General features: G+C 36.4%; 1 protein-coding gene across 1 annotated transcript; it reads left to right on the top strand.

Moving 5' to 3' along the window:
* Positions 1–352: 352 nt before the first annotated feature.
* Positions 353–15,537, top strand: LOC129263597 (protein Wnt-6-like). Its single transcript, XM_064097292.1, has 4 exons — positions 353–459; positions 1,161–1,387; positions 10,597–10,877; positions 12,748–15,537. The coding sequence occupies exons 1-4, from the start codon at positions 353–355 to the stop codon at positions 13,222–13,224; spliced, it is 1,092 nt and encodes a 363-aa protein (XP_063953362.1). The 3' UTR covers positions 13,225–15,537.
* The last annotated feature ends 5,259 nt before the right edge of the window (positions 15,538–20,796 follow it).

Consider the following 20,796-nt stretch of genomic DNA (forward strand, 5'->3'; position numbering starts at 1 on the left):
ACGAGTTGGCAGTGGACGAATTGGCAATTTACCATAAAATGTACGTGTATACCGCATTTCTCTGTAGTGTACTTAACCATGTTAAGGCCCGGTCCCACTGCACTTACGGATGCAAAGAGGATGTAAAACGGAAAAAATCGTAACATCCGTTGGAAAACGCTATGCATCCGTTGTGTACTCATTGCAAACGTGTCCCATAGGCCTATGCTCTATCCATCGAGCATCCGTCCACTGGGATTTCATCCGCGCAAAAAAAGTTTTGAGCTGCACAAAACTTATAGAACGGATGAACTTTCCGCCAGGTACGATGTAAATCCACAACATACATGACCTATACGACCAACAAAGTTCCATGTCCGTATCCGTCAACCGTCCGCTATATCCTCTCCGCGTCCTCTGGGCATCCTCGCAACTCAGATCCACTGAGGCTGAACAACGAAAAGAGGGAGGAAAGATAAGGTACATGGAACGTCTCGTCTATTCGTCGTTAGAAGCACGGAAATAGAAAGGATGTATGCGTATGCATCTCGTAAATAAAGTATTCAAAACCTCCAGTAACCACTTCGGAGCTGTCTGGATCTCGAGCGTATAAAACACATATATAAAGAGTACAAAACGGATACATAAAGTTTTCCTACGGATGGCAAGATTCTTTTCCGTTTTATATCCTCTCTGCATCCGTAAGTGCAGTGTGACCAAGCCTTAAATAGTCGTGGTTCGTCATACATTAATTTCTGTGATCCTTGGCTTGTCTAACCTTAATGGTTTTGATTATTATTGTATTAGAATAAGTAATTTAGATTTTAATCCTGGACAAAGTTACGGCAAAGTTACGAACTGCCTTAAATCGAATGTACTTTTTTATATCTCATCGTATTTCAGTGGTTGTATAATCTCTCTACTCTTTGTTATAGACCCAGCTTTACAGTAGTTCTATTGGTCCATTAATCTAAAGTATGGAAGGCCAGTTACACCAACATTTTAGTGTCTGAGGTTGCTTTGACCATTGACGCGCACTCTTGCTGGTTTACAAGGTAGTTGGGGGAAAGTTCATATTTTCTTTTTAGATGAAGGATGATGACGTCGATGGCTTTCCATAATTTAAATTGAAGTAATCGTGATTCCTTTTAACATGAAACTCTGTTATCTCTTTCACGCAGGGCTGTAGGAAGTCCACTGAACTTCGACCCTAATCGAATCTGTAGACGATCACGGAAGCTCCGTGGTAGCAGCAAGCAGAGAGACATCTGTCTTCGTGAACCCGAGATCGTCCAGGAGGTCGTACGGGGAACGAAACTCGGGATGATGGAATGTCAATTTCAGCTCAGGCACGATCGATGGAACTGTACCACCATGCACAATTCTTTTATTAAAGTTATCAGACATGGTGAGTGAAGATCATTTTGCTTTTATTTATTTATTTATTTATTCATTTATTTATCCATTTCTCACAAAGAAGATTGCAAAATAATGCTTTCCAGAAATAAGCACATGGTAAACTATTCTGATATCTCTGTCCCATTTCGTCTTAGACTAGTTTGTTTCAGTTTGGGTCTAAAAATTACCACACCTAGGTTTCTATTTCGCCCGAATTCGGGGTAGATCATTCCATTTTGTCATAAAACATTGGTGTTTAACGTCACTTATAATTATAACAACTGAGTCATACCAAAGATTTTAAAAAATTGGACATTTTGCTTTCTTGTCACGTGTTCGACGTATTAGAATGGAAAAAGGTAATAATAACATATGCAGGGTACACTGGAATAACAGCTTTATGCATCTAAAGTTGGTGCCCTGGATAAATTTATCATATTATTATCATACCATTTGTATAAATTGTAATTCGGGTTGACCAAAATAATCGACCAAAATGATTGAGCCAAAACTGTTTTAAAGGGTTTTGACTAGAGTATGACGAATCCCTGACGACAGAATACGCCCTACGCCAATAATAATTATCTATCACATCTATTTGTTTCAGTCTCTTTCTAGCTTTATCTTATTATAGGCCTATACAGTATAAGATATAATTCTTTGGACAGGCATTCACTTGAAAAGTTCAATGTGAACTCATCATCACACATTTGTTTAAACTAAGAGCATGGAGCTACTAGTAGCTCCATGCCAAGAGTGAGGAAAATTTTAGAACACAATAGTAGATCAATTCTGTGCTTCGAAATGTGGAAAGTATCATTCATCACGTTGCCATGACTACCATAATTACTTCGTCATCATATTTGGGTGAAAACTAGCCCGTGGCACCAGCACTTGCCAGCTAGCGGAGGTTGGTGCCGAAAAGTTTTCAAGAGAAATACCACACCCCATGAACAAAGCATTGGTAGATTTATTGTTCTGCTCTCCAAGTCCAACGCTTGTAAAATGGCAATGATTTAATAATTCGAACAACCTTATTTCCCTTTCTTGGCTTGGTCGGTCATGGAATATATGGGTCACTGACATCGCAAAATCTTAGACCTCATACGTGTGTCGACTGACCCACAATTTTTTTTTTCGTTAGGATTAACTTTCAAAGGCATTAAACGGAAAGAATTCCCGAGCCCGAATCTTTTTGAAAGGTTTCGACACAATCATGTTTTCATAGCTCTTTTGATCGGGTAGCTATCTCGTTTACCCTTCTTTCTATTCATCTCTCCTCCTGTAATTCACCAAGATGATACGGCATTCCTGAACTATACTTTATTAAGCTCTACAAATATACATACAGTCTCCTTTTCTCACCAGAATTTGCCTTTCATATCCCAGTGTTGTGGAATTTAATAAAGAAAGGGACAGATGACTTTCCAAAAATGACTGTCTTGTTTTGTATCCTTTGTAGTTATCGGTTTAAGATCCAGACACGCTACCCTTAAGTCCGCAATGGTGTTTAATGATCGCAACATGCTTACATCACCCACCCATGCAGACATTCATTGGGTTCACATTAATGGACAGTATGTAAAACATTTTATCCGGGGAATCTCTGATATTATTCCTGCCAATCGCATGCAGAAAAGACAAAGAAAATAATTACAAGAAACTTTATTGTGATAAATCATGTCTCCACGTTGCTTTGATTCTCGTTGTAGTATTTCTTTTTATTGCTCTTTTTGACATTTCCCTCTTCTAATGTTCGTTTTGTCCATCTCCAAGACATCTTTCTCCTCTTCCATATCATTCCTTTTAATCAAATCAAATACTAATTACGAATTTTCTGAAATACCCATCACCTCCCACAATCCAAACTTCTCCCATTCTCCGTTTTCATCACGTAACCGGGGGTGGAGGAGGGGGGGGGGGGTACAGACCCAAAAGCCTATGTGTGTGGTGTGCAATGATTTAAATGTATAAAGAGATCGAAAGTGAATCGATAACAGTGGTGTAATGAGACAAGGGAATTGGGGACTGAGTTTTGTATACGGTGATCTGTGTCTAGAAATTCAAGAGTGAGCAAAACGACTGAGCTAAAAACATATTTCAACATTCTGTGATAATTTTGTCCTGTACAAAAGTTAAGGAAGCTAGAAATTCATAGAAATTTGGTGAAAGTTACGATGCTGAAAATTGCAATAAAATAGTTTATCAAAAAGATATTTGTGAAAAATTGTAGGATTCTTCAAGAATTATTCAGCCAATCCCCAACAAACTCATTTCCATCATACCAGTGCTCTCACTCATTGCTCACTCCCGAATCTGCAAATAGAAACAGGAAAACAGGAGGTCCTATATTTTTAACGCATTGCTGCAGTTGATCCTGTCCCCGGGAACCATGACATGTCCTCAACCCTCCATGCATGCCCCTTTTTGCTGTGTATCATAATTTACAGTACATTGTCAGCGACGCCAGTTAAAAACTAACAACATTCATCATATGTCACGTATTTCAATGACAACTCCCACGCGACTCTCAATCATCCAGAACAGAATTTATGATCTCGATATTTGTCATCTTCCACATCCCTTTAATCCGTTTTTATTTCCTCCATTACCCGCTCCCATTTGCTATGAATTGTAATTTATTGCCGATTAACAACAACAAATTACTCTAAATTTTGAATCTTAAAACGTTCATTTCTCTCCTGATCTGTAGAGTAATCATAATCATACCATATTTTCAATCATTATGACACCCTAAACTCTTAGATGTACCCAATTTCTGTTTGTCTGTGTTTGGATATTCTTTCATTGACTTATCCATCGACGAGACTTCAATTTAAATTAATTTTATTTTCTTCAATTTCTCTTCATCCATCCCATTATTCAAAGCTACATTTCCGTAAGAGTATGATAAAGATTAATGTGGTTATATTCGTCATTTTGTATTCAGTCGTCACTTTTAAAAAGAAACTGTCCTCTCAGGTGGTTCATCCTGTGCTTAATAATTAGTCTTGACATATACATGTACCTTTTATTAATACAGAAATTAAAACTGTGTTGTTACTTTTTGAATAATCAAATAATTGTCACTTAATGAAATTATTGGAAAACACGAATGTTTGGAACCGCATTGTTACTAAGTTCTAAGTTTTTAAGTTCCTTGGCAGCACCCCTGTTGTGTGAATGGAGTAAAAGGGAGCAGACTATTTCTTCGAATCTATATAAAATATTAAGACAACACGTAAGAATAATGCATTCGGGGTAAGGAGTGCTGGGGAGCGTTGGCATGAAAGGACTTGTCGGATGTTTTATTTCATCCGACAGTTACCATGGGAACTGTGCTTCTCAGCCAATCAAAATCAAGAAAAGTTGTCAGATCTGACAACTTTCTCAGACAAAAAAAATTGACGAAACGCCCCCCTGGACAGTTTTAGTTGTTGATAACCTACTGGAGCTTTTGCAAGATGGCACTGGCGGATCTGGCATATTGCCTTTAAGATAAATACTGGATTAATTCTTTTCCTAACGTTTGTCAATACACCGGCTCTGTAGATACAAGCAGTACGTGATGATTGTACCTTTTATAAACTATCTAGTGACCAGACAACAGTCGATATACCATGACAATCCGTAAATTATTTTGACAAGCGCAAAAAGCTAGTGTGTCGAGAATTGTAAATCATTGTTTTTAGGTACTATGGGTCGACAGATTTAAGAACTTAAACATTGGGGCCGATAATTTGAGACGGACAGAGGCTATGATAGGCCTATACAGGCTCGTTGACGAATTGTTGTGTATTTTAAAAAAATTGATATTAACAAAAATGAGGAGCAGAAAGACGGATTGCTGTGTAGGTCTATAAGAGATAAGGGATAAGAGCGAACAAGATACACGCAGAGAGAGAAAAATATAGAGGTGGACATGTAGAACATTAAAAGGCATATTACATGGAACTAAAGAGAAAAGAAAAAAGAAAGGGCAGGTATTAACATGAAAGTCAAATTTTGAGGTCGAAGTTAGCAATGACTTAGGGCCTTTTCACACGTGAATCTTGAATCATCATTGCAATGATGATTGCTATTGTAATCGTGACTGTGATTAGCGTTCGTGATTCTAATCATGTTCTAGTTTGGTTTCACACGTGCTAAATATTCGTCATTAGCCTTATTTTTTCACTGTAATCGTCATTCAAATTACGAATTTTTTACCGTGTGAAAGGGCGGTTAAACACTCATCATGTAACCTCTGATAGCACTCTTATAACACTGACGAATTAATGGAGACCTCATATTAATCACCTTTATCACCTGATTGTAATTTGATTGATAATTATCTATGGCTGAATGTTTGAGTCATAGTTAGAGTCTTGCTTGGATGGTTTTTACGAAGTATAGTCCAACCACTTCATTAATACTTTATAGGGATTTAAACTACTCTTCTAAAAATTAATGTTTCTACCCTTGATGTTAATGTATCTAATCCTTGTGGATATTAGATATTGCCATCATGAATCGATCACTCCGATTTCCATTTCTGTATCCCCTCTATCAATTCTTTCTCTATGTCTCCCCCCCCCCCCTCTCTCTCTCCCTCTCTCTCTCACGCACGCACACACCATTTTCTTGCTGATGAAGTTTTCTTTTTAAAATTTGTCCTTGTTTCTTGTGTTTCTTTATATAATGACCTATTAATTTTCCTTTCGTTCTTTCTTCCCCCTTTTTTTATTTCTTTTCCTCTCTCTTCTTTCCTTCCTCTCTTCCCTCCTTATCTATTTCTCCACTCCTCATTGCTTTCTATCTTTATATCCACTTTCGCTATTCAGATAGGCCAATAGCACCTGCGTCCCATTTGCCCACTGAACGCCATATTGTTAACAAATGAAAGCAATGGGACAAGGACAATTAAGAAAGGAAATGGCGTTTTAAAAGAGAAAATACTAAAAGAAGGAAACTTATCATGATATCCCTTGGGAACATCTAAGCCCCCATAGAATGAGGATGATCTCAGATAATGAACCAAAATTTGGTTTGGTTTATAGAGTGGTAGAAGCTAAAAGTATACCAATAACAAAAGATAAAGACGAATATTTACCATTTATGTCTTACGTGCCTATAGAATTCGGCTGTAAAACGAAAAATTTCACTGGGAATTTCTTTTAGTTTTGATGTAAATTGAATAATGAAAATTTAAATTCAATTTCTTTGTATTTTGTGAACGAGCAACAATGGTCCTTTCTAAATTCAAATGTCTAATTTCATGAATTTTTGTGAAAGATTTGCGCACAATATTCGGAAAATTATTTCACATTTTATAATTTCCTCCTTTTTTCCTTTCTTTTCTTTCATTTTCTCTTCATTTCTGTTCGTCGTTCTTGGCACTTTTTTGGGGGATGGGGGTGGTAACAGCGCCCAAGCTTCCCACATGTACGCCAGTAGAGAGGCGGAAAACTAAGAAAAGGTGAATAAAAGATAATGAGAAGAAAGAAAACAGGAAATCTGGAATGTATATGGGGAGAGGGGAATCCTATCATTGTAATTTCCCATTGAATATATTTTAGTTTGATTTAATCTGAATTGAATTGGCATTCCATGGTCAAGTCTTTCGTAAAGTCGTCTGTAACTTTCTGAACGGCTTCGCGAAATGACAGTATGACACCATGCAGTTCGACTATCCCCGGCTAAATGAACAAAGCAACTGCGAGGAAATAGACATGATAAATGATAGAAGAGGCAATGGCAAGTAGATGTGAAGAAAGCATTAAGAAATTACGACGGGTTTTAGATGCATATTGTGTAGACAAATTCATGCAATCCGTATAAAATTTTCAATCGGCAAAAATAACAATGACTGATTTTGTCCTGTCCTATCAATGTGAGATTACAACCCACAAAGGAGACTACATTCTGGAATAAAGACTCGAACAAAAGAGCTATATAGATACTTGGAAATTTACGGAATACATAGAACGAAAACTTGGTAAAACGTTTGGTTTTGCGAAGGCTAAATCGTTTTGTGCATTTGTCTAATCCAATCAATGGAATTAATGTCATCAAGAACTCTAGACAGTTGTGAGAACGAAATCAAACGCTTGTGTAATGATAAGAAGTAAAAAAGGAAACAAGTAAAAATTTCAGTTTATTGTAAAATAAAAACATCAATCACAGTATTATAAGAAAAATGAGGGTTCCATATAATAGGTTTCCTTTCCATAGGAAGAATGGTTATACCATGTTGTAACTGTATCATTTTCTTTCCGTTTTGTCATCAGACACAATGGGAAAATTCGCATAATGACTTCCATTTCATGACAATGAAAGTCCCTATTTTATCAATGATTTCACGACAAGATAATGACCATTGTTGTTACAAATAAGTTATCATTTATAAAGATATTGGAATGACTCTTATAGCCTAAAAGAAATGTCATCGGCAGTACTTATGTTTGTCTATTCTGTATTTTTTATTAGGTCTTCAAATTGATATCATGTATGGTTTCTTTTAATCTTCTGGTCGATGTCTACCGAATCTGTGGTCGTTGGGATCTTGATCGAAATGTAAAAGTTTAAAATTGAACATAATGCTTGAAGCCTGAATTTTCTCTCTTTATTCTCTCTCCCATCTAATTTCTGCACCTTTTCTTCTTCGACCAAGACCCTAACCCCATCCCTCTAAACAATGTAAAACATAGAGAAAACAAAAATTAGAGCATAAAAATGATAAAAGATGTATTCGGTTGTTTCATAAAACTTTAAGATTTAACGATGACGCGCACTTGGGGAGCCAATTCGATTATCCTTCATTTTAAGCATAGGTTATGCTTAGAAGCATTCAATAAATTGAATTGAATTGAATTGAAGCTTAATGTTACGTCGAAATGCACTTATCCCATTGGCATAAGTATCATCAACCATGTCAACGACAAACATTTCTTCCAAAAACATATTAATTTTACCACAATACTGAGATTTTGAAAAATACATTCACATTGTGCAAGTTGATAAGATCTCATAATCTCAAAATCTTTCACAAAATAATGTACGAGCAGGTTTTGTTTAGGAATATATAATTTGAACACGTAAAAGTGAAGAAGAATGGACAATGGACAAGTGAAGAAGAATGGACAAGACTTCAAGATAAGAGAAAAACACTATGTTAGATAAACCTCCATATACTCATTTTAGGGTACCTTGAATATGAGTGAACCTGTACCTCGATCATTGAACTCCATTAGCCTTATCGTTCAATTAATTCTAGTTACCTGTTCAAGGTACCCCTTCAATGATTGAATTTGGAAATTGGTAAAGAAAAAATGGGCCACCGTTATATCAGAGCCTTATTGAAAGATCTCACGTTACAATTAAGACCACAATTTGTGTTCCTGGGACCGCAATGCTAATTAATGGATTAAAGTCATTTTGGGTGTGTGAATTCACACTGTCACCACTCGGTTGTGGTTTCAAATCGTTGGTGAAATGGTTTTGTTAAACATCATACCCAGTTTGGGAAAGCCCTCCAAGGGGGGGGGGGGTTAAATTTGTTTTTCCAGCGTGAGTAGCAACAAATGGCAAACTTAAGATACGATTTTTATCATCACTAATGAACAGTGGATAGGCGAAAAGGCAGAACATAACAACATTGGCACCGTAAATGGTACAGCACGGAATACAATCAGACATTACGCTGAAAAGGTGATTTATGCCTGTGCGAGGGAGCGTATCGACCGAGCAAGCCTAATTAGCTCATGTTTACTCCAGTTAAAATTACCAATTGTTACATATACACACAGTACAAAATAGCACTGGCGGCAGAAGCCAAAAAAATAGGGGGGGGGGCCACCAACAATTTTTGACAAGCAAAAAAAAAAAAAAAAAAAAACGTTACCAACCAAAATTTTAGGGGGGGACCAACAAAATTTTTAGACAAGCAAAAAAAAACCGCTACCAACCTAAATTTTAGGGGGGTCCACCGAAATTTAGGGGGGGACGCAGGAAAAAAATTGACAAGCAAAAAAAAAAGTTATAAACAAAAAATCTAGGGGGGATCGTCCCCCCACCTCAAATTTTTTTGGGACAGGTCCCCCCGTCCCCCCCCCCCCCCCCCGCTTCCGCCGCCTATGCAAAATAGGGCACTTAAAACACAATATACTATTAGGTCTACATAACGATATTCCAGGGCAAATGGCGTTTTGTGTGAGGGAGCTTGGCGACCGAGCAAGAAAATTTGTTATTTTCACAAGCGAAATTAAGTATTTTAAACCTTCAAAATACCCATACCCGTAGCGATAGGACAGTTTCATGTGTTCGAGGGATTCTAGCGAGCCAATATATACTTTGCTGTTTTCCCCAGTAAGAAAACAAGTATTATAACACACAATGGGGTATAGACCTATGATTGAACACTGCAAGTGAAATGACGTTTGTATGTATGCTTGTCAATGTAGTGAAATATATCATTAATCCACGACACAGTATGTTCTTCTCTCTTCCTATTTCTCTTTGCTTTGCCTGTGGAAAGGGGATGGGGAATGAAATTAAACAAAAACGAGGAATCAATATTTTACCTAAAATGAGAAGAACGGAGGGGAAGTAATGAAACATTACGATAACGTCTGAGAGGGGAAATAATTCACCGTTTGCCCATCACTCTGCGGTTGTCATCACCCAAGTTAGAGCAAACCCTAATCAGTAATCGGTGCGAGGGTGTGTAGGTCAACCAGTTGTCACTCTGATTCCGAGTGTGACACACAAAATGTTTCAATTACGACATCGATGGATGGGCTAAAAGTACAATGCCCCTCTTTTTTTACTCAGTTTCTCCTTTTTTCTTCTGTCCTGCATGTGTCGTATTATGAGAAGCAGAAACAACATTGAAGTTTCATTTCGATGATGCATTGTGTTAAAAATCAGTTTTTGAATTTCCTCGTTGAATATTAAAATATTTGACTACTTTATTCGTCTCTGCCATGGGTATATAGGAAGGGGAGGGGGTCTTACGAAAAAATGTAATGAGTCTTCTTTTTAAATCGTTAAAACTTGGGGGCAATACCATTATTGTCGCATGCTATTCTGTGCATTTGGCGTGAACTGAACATTCCCAGCAAGTAGGCCTATCGTAGTGTAATCCCTCTGATGTCGTGTAATTTCATTCAGTAAAACATTTTATTGAAATATCTCCGTAACTTATCTAGCACTTGATACATTTCTCTCTTTTTTCTTCAGATACTCGACAAACGGCGTTCGTCAATGCTATTACAACAGCGGGGGTGACCTATGCCGCCACCCAGGCTTGTAGTATGGGTAATTTACTCCAGTGCGGCTGCGCAAACCTACCCAATGGGCGTAACGAACTCGAGAGCAACGAAGCCTGGGTGTGGGGAGGGTGTGGCGATAACGTCGAATATGGTTACACCAAGTCGAAGGAGTTCGTCGATGCACATATGAAGAGGCGGAGTGATATAGGGACACTGGTCACATTACACAATAACGAAGCAGGAAGATTGGTGGGAATGTATTTCTAACATTTTTTTAAACACCCCCACACACACACGAACACCCTGATCGTAACTTTGCAGAGGTGCATGCAGTTTATTTTGCAAGATTTTATTTTCGATACATATCTCTCTATCTCTATTTAACATGTTAAACGATATACCAGCGATTATTGGTCTACTGTAAAGGGTGTATTTGTCATTATTTAGTCAATTCATGTTAGTACTAGTGAATGAACTTTCACATTTTCGCTAAGACAGCCTGAGAGTGAACATTCATGGTGCTATGTATATCCCTTCTGGGTTTCCCAGGAGTAGATTCATGGAAAAATGTGCCTCCCTTTTAAATGAAATGCCTTATGTGTTCCTATACCTTCCACACCGAGTATGTATCCGGTTGATAACGAAAATAGTGGCCGAGAAAAAACATCTTTCAAAAGCAGGAATTAAACTGAAAAAATAATGAATGAAAATATATGTATGCTGAAAAACAATTCATAAATGATTTTTTTTGGGGGGGCCTATTGATTGGTTAAAAAATTACAGGGACCACATTTTAATTATATAGTAATTCCAAAGAAACTTAAGTAATTCCACCTTCATTTCCATATCCTGTAAATTACCAACGACAAAATTATGCTCTCGTCATCAAGTCATTCTTGTCGATAAGTTTTGGATTAGTTCGTGTGTGTGTTTTTAGCATACTGATAAAATCATAATAATCATACCAGCATTTCAAATTCCATTCTGATAGAAGAAACCATCATGGTGGAAAAAAAAAACAGCGGGAGTATGGTGGAATAAGTTTGAATGTGTCACTTGGCCACTGATTCTTGGTGCAGACGATTTATGGCGACGTTTCACGGTCCGTCAATATGTTTGTGTAAAGTTAGCGACGCCATCCAAAATGAGATGAAAAATATATCCATGGCCTGACCTCAAAAATACTTCCCAGTGTTCTGACAATGTCAGAGCATGGACAAACTCGGTCAGAGCCATCACTTTTTAACAACATTGGTTGTAACTGATACAAAAGTCGTACGACAGACAGTCTTGTTCTGGTGACAACTGCAGCCCAGTTTTATTCGTCTTTATTCGTTTAGCTACCAGATTCATCGGCGAATCCATGATTTTTTTAAGAGGAGTAGATTAGAATATTATTGTATTAGCAATAAGATGAAATGTAAAGAGAGAAGCTTAATATCTAAGGCGGTGGATCATTCACTAAAAGAGGGTGACGAAGTGATGCCGTATGAGCACACTTACCACCCCTCCCAAATACCGGCCAAAATAAAACGCCTATCAATAGCATCAACCACTCGTACTTTTACAGTGGTGCTAAAAAGTTAGTGAACCCCACCAGAAAATAGAACATATTTAAAAGTGTTCAAATTCTGCCATCTTTTAGATATTTATTTGTGATTTGGACATACCCTAAATGAAGAGGTTCAGCATCTCCGTTGTGTTACAAGGCCATCATGATGTATGCGGGATGTATGTTATGGATCTGGAATAGCAATGGAGCATTAGGAGAGGGGGAGGGTGCAGTTGATGGGCATGAAACTTGGGGGCACTAAATTAAAACTAAAGAGCTTCAGACCTGTCAATATGACACGGTCATGAATAGATCATGTCGTAAATTTACAGGAGGTTTGTTTGAAGCTGCCATGGGTCTTTTCCAGTAACATCTTGGAAATATACCCAGTGAACCACTAATAAGTCATGACCGATGTGCGGGGATGACTTGATTAGGGTTATTGGGTTATTTATCTGTTTGATATTATTGTTTAATGTTATCTGTTCTTGTGATATTTGTCATGAGCATTAATTGTCATTTATGTATTTTCCCTCTTTCCCCATTTTCTCTTTACGATTCGTATAGTCTATCTCGAAGCACATGCGACGGGAATGTAAATGTCACGGACTTTCAGGCTCCTGTACACTCAAGACTTGCTGGAAGAAAATGCCCACATTCCGTGACGTCGGAAACCGCCTAAAATCTGCCTTCGACGGCGCCGTCAAAGTCACTGGCGGCAACAGCGGCGAGAATCTTATTCCGGAAGACGAAACGGTCAAACAGCCCACCATCAAAGACCTTGTATATTCCATGGAGTCACACGACTTTTGCGAACCCGATCGTAAGTCTGGTTCCCTTGGCACGGAAGGGCGACGGTGTAACAGCACCTCAATGGACGTTGGAGGTTGCGACATCATGTGTTGTGGAAGAGGATACCACGAGGTCCTGGCTGAGAAGCGTGAAAACTGTAGGTGTCGGTTTCACTGGTGTTGCGTCGTCAACTGCGACACGTGCAGAGTGGTCCAAACGATACAGACTTGTAACGGATACAATCTTGGGTGACACCCATTAATGAAGAATTTTACTAAGACTATTAGAAGATGAACAATCAAACTACGTTTTGCCGATAGCAGGTCATGTACAGGACAATGCTATTTGATTTTATCTCCAACGTGGACATGTTGGCCATCTTGGCCCATATTGTTATTTTTCATACTAGCTCTGTCTATGCATGCTCTTTTTGGTAAAGCAACGTGATTATTTTTTACTATCGAAAAATATCGTTATTTATTATCAAGTTATCATGTTTCTTGAATATTCGTACGTGCTTCACTTTTTCTAATAACCGATGGATGACTACACTGACTGGGTCATAGTCATAGGCGGCGGAAGCGGGGGGGGGGGGTCCTTTCCCCCTTAATTTGAGGTGGGGGGACGACACCCCCCCCCCCCCCCAATTTTTTTTGTTGATAACCTTTTTTTTTGCTTGTCAAAAAATTTGGGTTGTTTGTTCAAAGGGTTTGGGTTGTTTCCTGCGCTCCCCCTAAATTCAGATGGACCCCCCTAAAATGTTTGGCTTCCGCCGCCACTGGTCATGGTAGCCCCCAAACATATCACACACGCACACTCACCCCCTTACACACATCCTCCGATACATAATGAGAGAGGGGGCGGACAGAGGGGTTAGGGGTTGGGGAGAAAAGGCGGCACGGGTGATCAATTCATATTCATAAGAAAATATGAAATAAAAAATCTAATTATGCTTATACCTGCAATTTCTATGATTCATTGTCGGGTTAAAGTCTCTTTTATATGTAAAAACACATGAAATACCTATACCTTTTGATCATTTATTTTCCTATAAAAAAGATTCTGATAATTGTAACATTAGAAATTTCGTCAGATTATTGTTTATATCATTCTATGATTAAATTAAGGTTTTAATATTTTGCATTTCTTCTTATTACGATATAATTTAAGAAGATATATTCAAATGTATAGACCGAAATTAATATCTAATTTTTGCACGTTAATTAATGAAATATAATTTGTAGACAAAAGGAGATTCAGCATACATTAAAACGATCGAACATCAATTTATCGCGTGGTTCAGATTTTTTGTTGTTGGATAAGTGCTTAGTCCATCACACTGTCTTATGTTAGAAAATAACATGTTTACTCATTTTAAATCAGTATCGGATTTGAAGGTGCCTTAATTTTCATTTCTTGAGAATGTATTGCCAAATGTGTATTCAGAAGCCAAATTAAAGTAGTGTATGAATTTATGTTGGGTCGCTAAAAATGACTCTCCCATTCCGCCCTTGGTATTCATGTTATTTATTTCAGCCTCGTTAGTTTGAGTTATTTTGATGTCCTATATCTTTTGATGCATATTTCATTGTTGTGAGAATATACTCATCCTAAGACTGAGACACATTCATTTTTTTAATAAAATGAATATAATAAGCCTGTATAATATAGCACTGTATTAACTTTGTTATTGTTAACTTCAACACCAATATCGACCTAAATGTATATAAATTTAAGCTCAATTAATTAGAATTGAAATGATATAACCACAAGTGTATTGGTGTGGGCGGTAGCCCCTCCCCTAAACAAAAATCCACAATTTTAACTTTTTATTTTTCTTGATTTTTTTCTATGTCAATGTATTTGCATAAAAATATAGATTTGTATAGAATTATTTTGAACACTGTCCTTGCTGGACCACCCTCATACTCTCTGCGGGGACTTATTAGTGTATCAGCTGTCACTATTGATATTTAGATGCAACATAATGCATCAGCATGACCCCCCCTCACGAAACTATATATAATTATGCCATTTGATAGTCTTACATCGATGCCTAAATTACTTTCCCCCATAAAAATACAGAACGGAATAAAGGAGGAGTTTGCATAAAATTATTTAAAAGATTATCATTACATTGTACACTCTTTAAATTTTGGGCAACAAAATGTAGTCTACAAAATGAATTGAATTCAAAATTCACCCCTTCCCGATAATTTCGAAGGAACTCGAGGAAATCAAATAAACTCCTTCAAAATTAATTGCCATAAACCAATTTTGATGTGGACAATGATCATCTGATAATGTTGCCCAGTGTATGGCAATTAGTTCAAACAGGCCCCGGCTCAACAAAACATTGTACTTGAAGTTTGCGATAATTTGAATGATTTTTTAAAAAAGAAACATAATAATTGTAATATTTTTTCACAAAGAAAATGTTGTAAATATTTTGAATTATTTAATTAAAATACACCAAATATGCAAAGATAGACATGGTGTTGTTGATATAGTGCTACATTTTGTGAATAAAAATGAGCAGTTTTAAATTGCTTAGATTAGCCTATATATGTTTGTATTTTTTTCTGTTTCTCATTGTTGTTTCACAAATATTTCAGCTTGGGTGGCATCAGGAAATGTCGATAGGGGCAGTGATGTAGCAACCAAATTTTCAAATCTAAATATGTCAAACTTTATTTCTTGCGCATTGTGCCAGTGAAATTAAAAAATACAAGAAATACACCGAATGAGAACGGTAATCATGGTAAGAAAAACAATGAAAAAAAAATGACATCAATAAACATTTACAGGTTTTCTTTAAAGTTTTAAAGATTTAGAGTGAAATAATAACGAAAACCTTGATAAATACTTAAGGCTTATTTTTTTATTAGCTATGATAACAAATATCTAACCTCTTCAAATGTTGTGAGATCTTGGAAGGAGGAAAATGTTCGTGATGAAATGAAGCCTATGATATAATGTCTTGGATTTAGCCATTAAACAAATATATTTGATATTACATAAATCTTTCAAGTTGTTTTAAATTAAGGCAGGTAGATGTTTTTGTCAAGTTAGTATTAATTTCTTAATCATTTCTTATGATAAACACGTAGGCTTGTATATTTCAAATCCGAAGTCCACCCCGATGATAACTTTATTTAAATACATATATAAAGTCAATCAGGCATAAACCTTGACAAATTTTAATTAAAATCGGATGTAAAAGGAAAAGTTAATAAAATAACAAAGTTCCACTTATTTGAAAACATAAAAACGGTCACATGCACACCATGACTATTGGAGCCATGCAATAATGCAACCCACTAGTTTTAAAATCTTACTAGACTAGTAATATAAATTATTTCAATTTCAAAGATTTGGTAAAACAGTAATTCTTCACAGGGGCCGCGGAACGGTTTTCAAAGTGGGGGGGGGGGGGGGCTGACCATGCAAAAAATCACAATCCTTTGGTAATTTTTACGTTTTTGTACACGGTTTTGGAAAAAAGTGGGGGCTGAAGCCCCCCCCCCCCCGCCCCCGCTTCCGCGGCCCCTGCTTCACTAATTCACAATAAATTCTAATTTCTATTTTACAAGTTCCATGCCGGAATCAATCCTACGTTTGCATTAGTTGAAAAAAAAAAATCAAATATCAATTACAATAATAGATAAAAAGTGATATTATTGGCTCCCTCATTTGCATACTGCCAAGGGTTTGAAAATACGCGGAAATTATTTTACATCCGATTTTGATGAAATTGTCGGATGCTTGCTTGGATTGTCCAGTTTATTCAACTCAACTTTTTTATAGGTGGGAGACTTGACCGTTCATCCTTTTTGTGAGGGCGCTGTTCATTTCTTGTCTATACAGTCATAAAGGTCACTTACAAACATCACACTGATCTCCTGTCAGGTTGGAGATGATTTTTATTAATGAAGACGGTCACAGGCCCGCCCGCGAAATTATTTTTCCCACCGAGTTCTGGACCAACATATGAATATTCATGACTTGCGTCTTCGGATTAAGAGTACGCATGGCCTCGACCAGTGATGGTCGTAAGCATTCACGTTCAGTTGCTCAGAATGAATATTAGCATCGTCAAATTACCGGTACTCTTACATAGTTACATATGCCTTATATCCAATTCTTAAACACTTTTCAAACTAGTTGCCATTAATGGCAAGACATGTGCTAGGCTAGGGCTCGCTTAGGCTTGCGCATTAACTTTACCTCAAATCTGGACCTGTCTAATGCCTAGTACTAATCAGTGTTGTAGTGCCTTGGCCTTGAACATTCAAGCCTTGGCCTTGGCCTTGAGGATTTTGAGCCTTGAAATTTCAAGGCATTTTCAAGGCATTTTCAAGGCATTTTGTATTATGTACTTTCATTTGTTTTACAAGTAATTATAAATGTTTCAGTTGTTTTTTTTTATATTTAATGACACTAATGGTCAATACTACCAGTCACCAGTAACATCAGCAGCAGCAGTAGTATGTGTACTAGCAGTGTCATCAATTGTAATTGTCACCATTATCAAGAATTTTCAAACAAAGAATACATCAGTTATGAAAAATAGCATTATGTATTGGTAATGTGTTGTAATCATGACTAATGATGTTAATGACAGTAAATAATAATGATCAAGATCAAGATAATAGTGCTTTGATGACAAGAATAAATTTGACATCTGACTGCAATTTTGACAACAATATTCATACTTTAAACATAGCTAACTCTAACGCACGATAACAAGGTTGATTTCTATTCCATTAGGATTTTCCTTGTATTATTTTCTTTGGCCAACAAGAATGAAAAGATTTGGTAAACTTGAACACAGTCTTCAATTTTGTCATATCCAAATGCGTTATGTCAATGGCATGATGAGCCAGAAACTTTGAGGGGCCAAGCATGGCATATATATATATATAGAGCAACATTTCTGTCAAAAAAAAGAAGAAAGCGATTGAAGCGAGCGAGTGAACAAAATTTGTCCCCCTCTTTCTATAGGAAAAGCTAATTTTGCGATAGATTGTTTAAAAAATAATATCACATTTACTCTATCTTTTCATTTCCCTTCCCCCTTATCTAAGTGTATTCTTGGTGGTGGAACTTCTTCTTCTCTCTATCTCTTTTCTAAATTGTATATTTGTTTTGGGTCAGATTGACAAAACAAAGGGGGAAAATGTTTACTTCTTTTTAATCATATATCGTTCAACAGTGAATTTAATTTCTCTACAGTTTCAAGGAAATAAACAACGTATTTGTTTTTGTGTCAATATGGTTTCAAGAAATAATGATTAATAAAAAAAAAGTAATTGAATAATTAATTATTATTAATATTATCAACAAGTATTAATGATGGCAAGACATGTCCTAGGCCGCATACATTCGTAATTCCGAAGCTTCGTTATTCCGAAGGTTCGGATATTCCGAAGGTTCGTTATTCCGAAGGTTCGTATTTCCGAAGGTTCGTAATTCCGAAGGTTCGTTAGTCCGAAAAAGAAATGAGGTTCGTAATTCCGAAGGTTCCTTAGTCCGAAAACGAAGTGAGGTTCGTAATTCCGAAGGTTCGTTAATCCGAAAACGAAATGAGATTCGTAATTCCGAAGGTTTGTTAGTCCGAAAACGAAATGATTAACGAACCTTATTTCGTTCCACCACCAAGAATACACTTAGATAAGGGGGAAGGGAAAGGAAAAGATGGAGTAAATGTGATATTATTTTTTAAACAATCTATCGCAAAATTAGCTTTTCCTATAGAAAGAGGGGGACAAATTTTGTTCACTCGCTCGCTTCAATCGCTTTCTTCTTTTTTTTTTGACAGAAATTTTGCTCTATATGCCATGCTTGGCCCCTCAAAGTTTCTGGCTCATCATGCCATTGACATAACCCATTTGGATATGACAAAATTGAAGACTGTGTTCAAGTTTACCAAATCTTTTCAGAATATCATGAAGACTTAAAACATTCTTGTTGGCCAAAGAAAATAATACAAGGAAAATCCTAATGGAATAGAAATCAACCTTGTTATCGTGCTTTAGAGTTAGCTATGTTTAAAGTACGAAAATTGTTGTCAAAATTGCAGTCAGATGTCAAATTTATTCTTGTCATCAAAGCACCATTATCTTACTCTTGATCATTATTATTTACTGTCATTATCATCATTAGTCATGATTACAACACATTACCAATACATAATGCTAATTTTCATAACTGATGTATTCTTTGTTTGAAAATTCTTGATAATGGTGACAATTACAATCGATGACACTGCTAGTACCCTTACTACTGCTGCTGCTGCTGATGTTACTGGTGACTGGTAGTATTGACCATTATAGTGTCATTAAATATAAAAAAAACAACTGAAACATTTATAATTACTTATAAAACAAATGAAAGTACATAATACAAAATGCCTTGAAAATGCCTTGAAATTTCATGGCTCAAAATCCTCAAGGCCAAGGCCAAGACTTGAATGTTCAAGGCCAAGGCACTGCAACACTGATTAGTACTAGGCATTAGACAGGTCCAGATTTGAGGTAAAGTTAATGCGCTAGCCTAAGCGAGCCCTAGCCTAGCACATGTCTTGCCATTAATGGCAGCTAGTTTGAAAAGTGTTTAAGAATTGGATATATATAAGGCATATGTAACTATGTAAGAGTACCGGTAATTTGACGATGCTAATATTCATTCTGAGCAACTGAACGTGAATGCTTACGACCATCACTGGTCGAGGCCATGCGTACTCTTAATCCGAAGACGCAAGTCATGAATATTCATGTTGGTCCAGAACTCGGTGGGAAAAATAATTTCGCGGCCCGCCCGCCCCCCAAAAAAAGTTTGTTTTCTTTCCTTATTTGTTTGTTTTAATTATAATTTAATGATTAGAAGCTTAGTACAAATGACATTGTTTTCTTCAAGATAATTATGTCTCTCTGTATCTCTGTTTTTTTTTAAAGTAACTATGATAATCTTGTGCACACCACTTCACCTTTACTTGTATAGCCAAATTTAGCAGAATATTCGTAATTTTTAATCTCTCGAATGATGTCATATGAATTTCTCAAATAAAGGCATCTTTCTATCATAAACAATAATCTCATTTCGCTGCAAAACTTTATTTTCAAGTAAAATTCCCGGGTAAAATTGATGTAAATCCCACTCAATACGACCCATGAATAGCATGAACGCAAAAAATACTAAGATAATTCTCAAAATACAATCCTTTATGAATATTGTAATTCATTTGCATTTTGGTTAAATTTTTTCAGTAAAAACATAAATATGGGTAATTAAAAAAGTAGTCGAGAAAATTAAGGGGAATTCAAAGGCTAGGAAGTTTCACGGAAGGAGCGGTTTCAGCTGGATATTCAAACTTCTTTTTGATTGGATATATTTTTATATTAGTAGAAATTGTGAAAATAGATGATAATAATAATAATAATAATGCTCAATTCTTGTATAGCGCATCACACATAGCATAGCATGTCCCTATGCGCTTAAAGAAGGAATAGTGTAAGTGGAATGATCACTTGCGTGACCTTGCAGGCTTACACTTTTTTTTTGTAGATTTCTCTTTTTGAATAATATATATACCCGGCTACTTTTTTTTTTTTTACATGTATATGCCCTATTCTCAAGGAGAAAATAATATTCCAGTATCTTGTCAGCTTGTTTTTTTTAAAAGAAGAGAAAGTAAAATTAATGTAAACTAAAAGTAATATCGAGTTAAAAATGAAGAATAATAATATTATTACCTACCAATAAACTCTGCGTCCTTTACTGCGGTAATTGTAAATGGAAAATCGGATATTTAGAGACTCTTCC

The sequence above is a fragment of the Lytechinus pictus genome, chromosome 1 (genome assembly GCF_037042905.1).
Source record: "Lytechinus pictus isolate F3 Inbred chromosome 1, Lp3.0, whole genome shotgun sequence".
Taxonomy (NCBI): domain Eukaryota; kingdom Metazoa; phylum Echinodermata; class Echinoidea; order Temnopleuroida; family Toxopneustidae; genus Lytechinus; species Lytechinus pictus.

Bases quoted from the DNA above. Each gene is read 5' to 3' on its own strand.
- LOC129263597 (XM_064097292.1), top strand. From the start codon at position 353: ATGTCCGTATCCGTCAACCGTCCGCTATATCCTCTCCGCGTCCTCTGG. The intron at 460-1,160 runs GTACATGGAACG...TCTTTCACGCAG, and splicing joins AAAGAGGGAGGAAAGATAAG to GGCTGTAGGAAGTCCACTGA. The intron at 10,878-12,747 runs GTGGGAATGTAT...CGATTCGTATAG, and splicing joins ATAACGAAGCAGGAAGATTG to TCTATCTCGAAGCACATGCG.